Raw genomic sequence first — 7,232 nt, forward strand, 5'->3', positions numbered from 1 at the left:
ACCAGGGAAGCCCACCCCCTTGTCCCCTTACCCAGATGCCTTTGATGATCTCAAGAGTCCAGCAGTTCGAATGGGAGCCTGACCTTCTGTCATGTGGAGGCGGGGCGGGGTGGGGGGCATGCTGAGGTCCCCTGGCAGCACTCAAGGCAGAAACCCAGAACAGGAACTTGGGGGTCCTCATGGTGGGACACTCAGCTGAGTCTCCCCTATAATTCTCATCTATTCCTCAGTTCCAATGGGCTGGGCTTCTAGTAACACAGAACTCATACCCTTCCAGCCCCCCAAGTGCCAGGCATCTCCAGCCAGTGTGCCTCCTGCCCCTGCCCCACTCGGTGCGCGTGGCTGGGGGGCTGCGGGGAGTTGCTGGGGACCGGAGGCCCGGGTTCTGCTCCGCAAAGCACCACAGCTGGCCAAGCAGACTCAAGACGGGCCTGCAGGCGCCGGCTGTTTTGATCCCAGGCTGCACTGGAATATTTGAGCCCTGCCGACGGATGTGATATAAAAATACAGCCGGCTGCCAGCACACCCGGGAAGGACCGCTTCCTCGCCAGCGAGCGCCCCGGCAACAAGTCTTCTCCCAGCCCTCAGCCCCCACCCCCGGAGCTGGGGGCAGGACTGAGACTGGAGCTGCTCTTCTGAAGTGTGAACAATCCTGCCTGCTCCAAGCGATTTTTTTTTTTAATTCCATACTGAGCTGTAAGGGAATATTTGGATTATTCTTCTCCCTGCCCCACCCCCGCTGCCTTCTACAAACTCAGCAATTGAATTAAAATACAGGAATAAATTATTTAAATGAATGTACGTCTATGCTTGTCTGTGACAATTACATCAGCGGTGGGCTCCGTCCAGGACAGCACTGAAGCTGACCCCTATCTGGCACCCTGCTCTCCCTTAACCTGCTTGTGGGTGTATTTTTTAATTTTGCCTGAAACCTCAGGAGAGCCAAGGGGAAGGAAGCCGGGGGCAGGAAGGTGGCTGAGGGCCATACTTCTCCAGCAGCAAAGCCCAGGGGTCGCCCCTGCTCCTGGGACCGGAGCTGGGGTGCTCAGGGCAGAGATCTCCTGACCCGCACGTTTCTGGGCTCGTGGCCGGCTCTGCCCTCCGCCTCCTCTGTGGGTCTTGGCCCAGATGGTCAGCTCTGGGCCTGCGTTTCCTCAGCTCCAGACAGGGGTGGACACTGATAGTGCCATGGAGCAGACCCCAAGGTGCCCGGAGAGAGGCAAGCACCTCAGGGCATCTTGGCGTTCGTGACCATGCGCAGTGCATGGGCCCGCCTCTGCACCGCAGAGAAACCTCCCTCCCTGCGGGCTGGCTCCCGGACCACGCGGGCACCCTTGGGCACCCTCGGGGGGTGTCAGCACCCCCCCGCTTCATTGATGGAGCCGGAGACCCAGAGCAGGGCGACTGGCCGTTTCCCTGCGACAGGCGGGGTAGCAGCCAGGTTCTGTCTCTGTTTATCCAGCTGAAAAGAAAGCCTCTCCAGGCAGCAATTACGATCAAGTGGTGAACATCTGTTGGCTGAATGGGGTATTAAGCACCGGGCGCCTGCGTTCCCAGCCACAGCCCTGGAAGGTGCAATTCTCAGGACTGGGGACGGGGACGGGAGAGGGGAAGGGTTTGCCAACACTCTCCCATGGGTTGTGTCCCGGCTACGTGCTCCTGCCGGAGTCTAGGGGTTCACCCCCCAGGAGTGGGGGAGGGTGTGGTACCACCCCATTGCACTGGGGGGGGGGGCAATACCTGTGTCGATCAGGCTCTCTCCAAGGGAAGGTCCCTGCTCGAGCCACCCGCGCCCCCATTCAGCCAGTGAGTTGGCCCCCAGACAACAGAACTGAGCTTTCAGCCCTGCCCCACTTGACGGGGGCGGGGCGGGGGGGGGGGGCGGTGATGAGGCTCAGAGAGGGCAGAGCTCGCTCAGCAGTCCTGGTGAGAGCTGGGCCTACAACATCGACCCCCTGTCCAGGCCTGGGTGATGCGGAGGTTAGAGAGGTTGCCACCAGCCTTGGCCAGCCATTTCCCGCACCCCTCTGCCAACTGTGACCCCAGTCCAGGAAAGCTCTTCCTAGTGGGGTATTCTGAGGGCCCGTGAGTTGGGGTGATGAGTCCAGGTAGCTGCAGAGTTCCACCACAGGGTCCGCCCTGGCATGTGGGACCAGAAAAGGGCCCTGCTCTGGCTCTGGATTCAGGGGAAGGGAACTTGAAAAAGCAGGACCCAGGGCTGACCCCTCCCCGAGACAGTCATCCCAGGCCAAAGGCAGGTGGGCGGTGATCCAGGAGGTCTGGGCTGGCAGGCAAGGGCCGGGTAGGGGAGGGGACATACAGGAAGGCCAGGAGGGGCACGGAGCAGGGTGGGAGGGGTAGGTGGGCAAAGCAGGGACCCCTGGCACTGAGCCCTGCCCGCTCACTGAGCTTACGTGCGTGTGTGCGTGCACACGGGCGTCCATGTGTCTCAGAGGGCCGGCTCGTGTCCCTCTCCCACCGCTATCCCCGGCGCTCCCAGGCGGAGGGCTGGAAGAGCTGGGGGGAGACCCTCTCTGACCCTTTCCTCTCTTCTGGCCGCCCCTCCTCAAGCCTTAGCGTGGGTGAGCCCAGACTCCCTGGGGGCTGGTGAGGCCTGGGCAAGAGGGTGAGTCTGGCTGCACTGGGGGAAGCCGAGATTCAGAGGAGGGTGGGTATGGATGGAGAACAGCCCTCTAGCATCTGTATATGCAGTTAACCTGGGGTCTCTTGATTTCCTTGGTCTCTGGGCCAGTAACAACACAACCATTTTGAGCATATGCTTTGGACATCTGTAAGACACTTACGTTTAAACAAATACCCCGAGCACCACCCCCCTCCCCCACCCTGCCACCTGATGCAAGAGAAGGTAGGAGGTGGGGGGGGATCGGGTAGGGTGAGGGTCAGGAAGGCGCCCCACCCCCAGGGCTGAAGGACTGACTATGGCACCCACCATTTAGATTACAAAGGTTTATTTAGAAAAAGAGTTTGGTTGTTGTGGCTGTCAGTCGTTTTTGGCAAACATTTAAATACTTTGGGTAACCAAAGAGTCCCGGTGCCTTGCTTCCTCCCCCACCCCCACCCCTGGAAATCCACCCACGGAGGTCCTGGGAGGTCAGCCCTTGCTCAGAGGTGGAGAGGAGGGTAGGGTGGCATGTGTTGGGGGTGGGGCAGGCTCCTTTCTCGTCAATTTGGGAGGATAAACAGAGTGCCACTGGGCTCTACCACCGGGCCCCACTACCACACCTGGGCGGGGGAGGGGGCCCCTCCGGAGAGCTGGATCCAGGCCTAGAGCCCCAGAAGCAGCCCCTTGCTGAGACAGGAAGGCAGAGGGGTCTCCCCTCTCTCCTTCCCCCCTCCCCGGGGGCCCTGCAGTCTCTGGGCTCTCGCTGGGCGCTGTGTACCCACCCCTGCACCCCGAAGGCCAATCCATCCTTGGGTCCCTGGGAGGCCGGCTTTGCCCACCTCCGCCGGGAGCTGTCCAGGGTGTCCGCGCCGGGTCAGGGCGCGCGGGTCACTGCCTGAAGCCCCTTCTCCTCCGTCGGAAGAGGATGTGCTTGAAAGAGCGCCGGAAGTCCTGGTTGAAGACGGTGTAGATGACCGGGTTCAGCGAGCTGTTGCAGTAGCCGATCCAGAAGAAGAACTTGAAGAGCGGGCCGGGCACCTGGCAGGCCTCGCGGCAGATGCCGTACAGGCTGTAGCTGAAGAAGAAGGGGAACCAGCAGAGCACGAACACGCCCATGACCACCGCCAGCACGAAGGTGAAGCGCTTCTCGCGCGCCTGGGCCACCTTGCGGCGGCACACGCTGCTGCGCGCCCGGCGCCGGCGAGACAGGAAGAACTCGACGGAGCGCGAGCTGGCGCGGGACAGGCGCCCGCCGGGGCCCGGGGACCTCGCGGCGGCCAGCGCGCCCGGCTCGGCCGTCACCGTCCCGGGGCCCGTGCCCTCGGCGTCCGCGGCCCCCTCGCCAGCCCCACGCCGCCGCCCGCCCCGCCGCAGCGCGCCCCGGCGCCGCCGTCTCTCGGCCGCCGCGCTGCTGTCCTCGGGCTCCACGTCGGCGCGCGGGCGGCGCGCGGGCACGCAGTGCCCGTTCTCGCCGGCGCCCAGCCCGTTCTCCGTGGTCGGGGACGCGCCGTCGGGGCCCGCGGGCTCGCGCTTCTCGCTGAGCGTGCGCGTACGCAGCTTGGCCACCCGGTAGATGCGCGCGTAGACCAGGCCCATGATGAGGCAGGGAGCGAAGAAGGAGCCGATGCAGGAGGACAGGATGTACCAGGTCTCGTCGTTGAGGCCACACTGCGGGTAGGCGGCGCCGTCGGGCCGGCGGTAGAGCGAGACTAGCGGCGGGAAGGAGATGACGGCCGAGATGAGCCACACTGCCACGATGGTGGCCTTGACGCGGCGCGGCGTGCGCTTCAGGTTGTACTCGACGGCCTGGGTCACGGACCAGTAGCGGTCCAGGCTGATGGCGCACAGGTGCACGATGGACGAGGTGCAGAAGAGGACGTCTAGCGCCAGGTACACGCCGCACCACACCTGCCCAAAGTACCAGTAGGCCATGAGCTCGTTGGCCAGCGAGAAGGGCATGACCAGTGTGGCCACCAGGATGTCAGCGGAGGCCAGCGACACCAGGAAGAGGTTCTGCGGCGCACGCAGCGCGCGGCTGGTCAGCACGGCGATCACCACCAGCACGTTGCCCACCACGGTGAAGACGATGAGGAAGCCCACCACGGCCGCCAGCCCCGCCACGGCGCCCGCCGAGTACTGGCCCGGGGGCGGTCCCCAGGGCGCCCCCGAGCCGTTGGCGACCCTGCCGCTGCCCCCGTCGCCGGCGCCGCTCGCGTTGGGGCCCGCCGCTGCCGCCGCCGCCGCCAGCGCCGCCGCCAGCGCCGGGGACGCCATGGTCCTCCCGCAAGCTACGCGGTCCCGCCTGGAGCCGGGGCGCAGCCGCGGCAGCTCGGGCGCCCCCCAGCCCGGGTCGGAGCCCGCATCGCCGCCTGCGCCTAGGGCGCGCCCGCCGGGGACCGCGGCGCCCCGCAGCCGACCCTCGGCCGTGGCGGCCCGGCTGGCGAGCGGCGCGCCGGAGAGCGTGGCTGCCCGGCTCCCAGCCGCCGCCGCCGCCGCCGCCGCCGCACGCGTAAGTGCAGAGCAGGAGGCGCCCGGAGCGAGCGGCGACGCGGCGGCGAGGGGGAGGGGGCAGGTCCCGGGGTCCTCGCGCGGCCCCGCCCTCGGCCGGGCTCACCGGGAGCACCCTGGCCGCGAGCCCGCAGCGACTCGGCGCCCGAACGGGCGTGCCCGGGCGGCCCCGCAGCCCCGGCGCCCGGCGGGGGCGCAGGCTGCAGGCGGCGGCGGCGGCGGCCCGGGCGCTCCGCCTCCCATCCGGCCGGCTAGGGCTCGGCGCGCCGGGGCGCGGGCCCCCGCTCCTCGGGGCCCCCGCGCCCGCGCGCTGCCTCCAGCTCCAACTTTACTTTCCCGGGCAGGGCGCCGGCGCCGCCGAGCGTCCTCCCCGGCTCCTCCTCCTGCCGCTCCCGGCGCGGGCACCCCACGCGGTCCGCGCTCCGCCGTGCGGGCGCCGCCTCGCCTGCCTCGGCTCGCGGGAGCTGCGCCGCCGCCTCCTCCTCCGCCGTGCGCTCGGCGCGAGTGTCGCCGCTCCGGATCGGCTTCCAACTTGGGTAGAGTTGCGCAGCGGGGCGGGGCGCGGGCGGGCGGGGGCGGCCTGGCGGGCAGGCCAGCGCCGCCGGCCGGCGGGGAGCGGGCCCGGCAGCCCGAGCCCGCGGCCGCCTTGGCGAACCTGCCCGCGCGGCGCCGGGGAGGAGCCCGGGGCGGTGGCGCGGGGCGCGCGCGCCCGGCGAGGGCGCCACCTCCAGGGCTGTCCGCAGCCTGCGCGCCGGGGCCGGGTGCCGGCTGGCCTGGGCGGTGAGTTCCAGAGCCCTGCTCTTTCTAAGACGGCCGCCTCCTCACCTGCCCGGGCACACGCGCGCGCTCGCCCGCAGCGGGGCCGGCTCGGGGGGTCCGCGGCCTGACCGGAGCGCCAGCCGCTCGCAGCCCGGCGGAGGACGCGACGCGGCTAGGGTGCGCCCTCGCTGCGAGGGCCGGCTCTCGTCTCTGGGGGATGCTCGGGGGCCAAGCTGCCTCCCCACCCCCGGCCTCTGCTGGAGCGTGAATCATGACGGCCGTGTCTGCGGAAGCCCTGGGCAGGCTCCCAGGCTCTGCACCCTTGTTGGCAATTCCTGAAGTTGAAAGCTTACGCTCCATAAGCTCTGCTGTTTAAAGGCTGGGGGATGTTCTGTATCTTCGCCTCTGACAAACGCCCCAAACTGAGTTGCCAGATGAGGGGCTTGCTTGGCGTGGGAGCCGCACTGCTGCTAGGGGCGAGGTGTCGGGGGCGACCCCGCTGGCCCCTGCCCCCGCGGCCCTGTGCATCTGTTCTGCATTTGTGCACTGTTGCGTGGTGGTCCCCGCCTCCTGCGGTCTGTGGGAGACGGAGGCTGGAGGGGAGGACCGTGGTCCCAGGCCAGGCATTTCTCCCCAGGACGAACCGTAAAGACCGTTGCTCCCAGCAGAGCAGAAACACCCCGGCTGGACTGCGGCTCTCTTGGAATTCTCAGGTTGGGGGAGGAGGGGCCGGGGGTTGTGTCTGGGGAGGAGGTACTAGGAGGGTTATTCAGGGAGGGGTTGGAGCCACACACACGCAGACACTCACACACACACACCATGATGCCTAGAACTGTGCCCCGGCTGGAGGGTTGCTTCTCTCTGCTCTGAGCTCTGGAAAAGCTCAAAGTCCTTCCCGGGAGAGCAGGCTGTCTCAGCAGAGAGGCCCACGTGGAGCACTGACATCCTTGTTAACATGGTTCCACTGATGGGGCAGGGCAGGGTCAGGCCAGGGCCAGACTGGAAATCACATAGTCCAGATGGCAGACCTGCGGAGGAAGGTTAATCCTCCTGGGCCAGTCCTTGGCATTTATACAGTTTGGGGAGCAAAGCCATGATCGTATGTGACCCAGGGAAGGTAGAGGCCCCATCCTTGTGAAAGGTCTGGTCCTGGAGCCTGAAAGGCGCCACCAGTCAGGGTGCTGAGGGGCACACTCTGCAGGGAAGACCCCTGTGCCTCCATCTTTGGCTTGCCCTGGCTCTGTCTGGATCAGACCTTCTGTCTTGAATGCTGGCTGTCTGGGGTCAATGGTGCCACGCACTGAGATGGGTGCAGTTAATGCCATCAGTGCCCTGGGGCTCT

General features: G+C 66.9%; 1 protein-coding gene across 1 annotated transcript; it reads right to left on the reverse strand.

Annotated features, from left to right (window-relative positions):
* Positions 1–3,511: 3,511 nt before the first annotated feature.
* On the reverse strand, positions 3,512–4,897 carry ADRA2C (adrenoceptor alpha 2C). Its single transcript, XM_052642163.1, has one exon. The coding sequence runs from the start codon at positions 4,895–4,897 to the stop codon at positions 3,512–3,514; it is 1,386 nt and encodes a 461-aa protein (XP_052498123.1).
* Between the last annotated feature and the right edge of the window lie 2,335 nt (positions 4,898–7,232).

Source organism: Budorcas taxicolor, chromosome 6 (assembly GCF_023091745.1).
Source record: "Budorcas taxicolor isolate Tak-1 chromosome 6, Takin1.1, whole genome shotgun sequence".
Lineage (NCBI taxonomy): Eukaryota > Metazoa > Chordata > Mammalia > Artiodactyla > Bovidae > Budorcas > Budorcas taxicolor.

What these genes read in the sequence shown, in the direction of transcription:
- ADRA2C (XM_052642163.1), bottom strand. Translation starts at nt 4,897, where the DNA reads ATGGCGTCCCCGGCGCTGGCGGCGGCGCTGGCGGCGGCGGCGGCAGCG.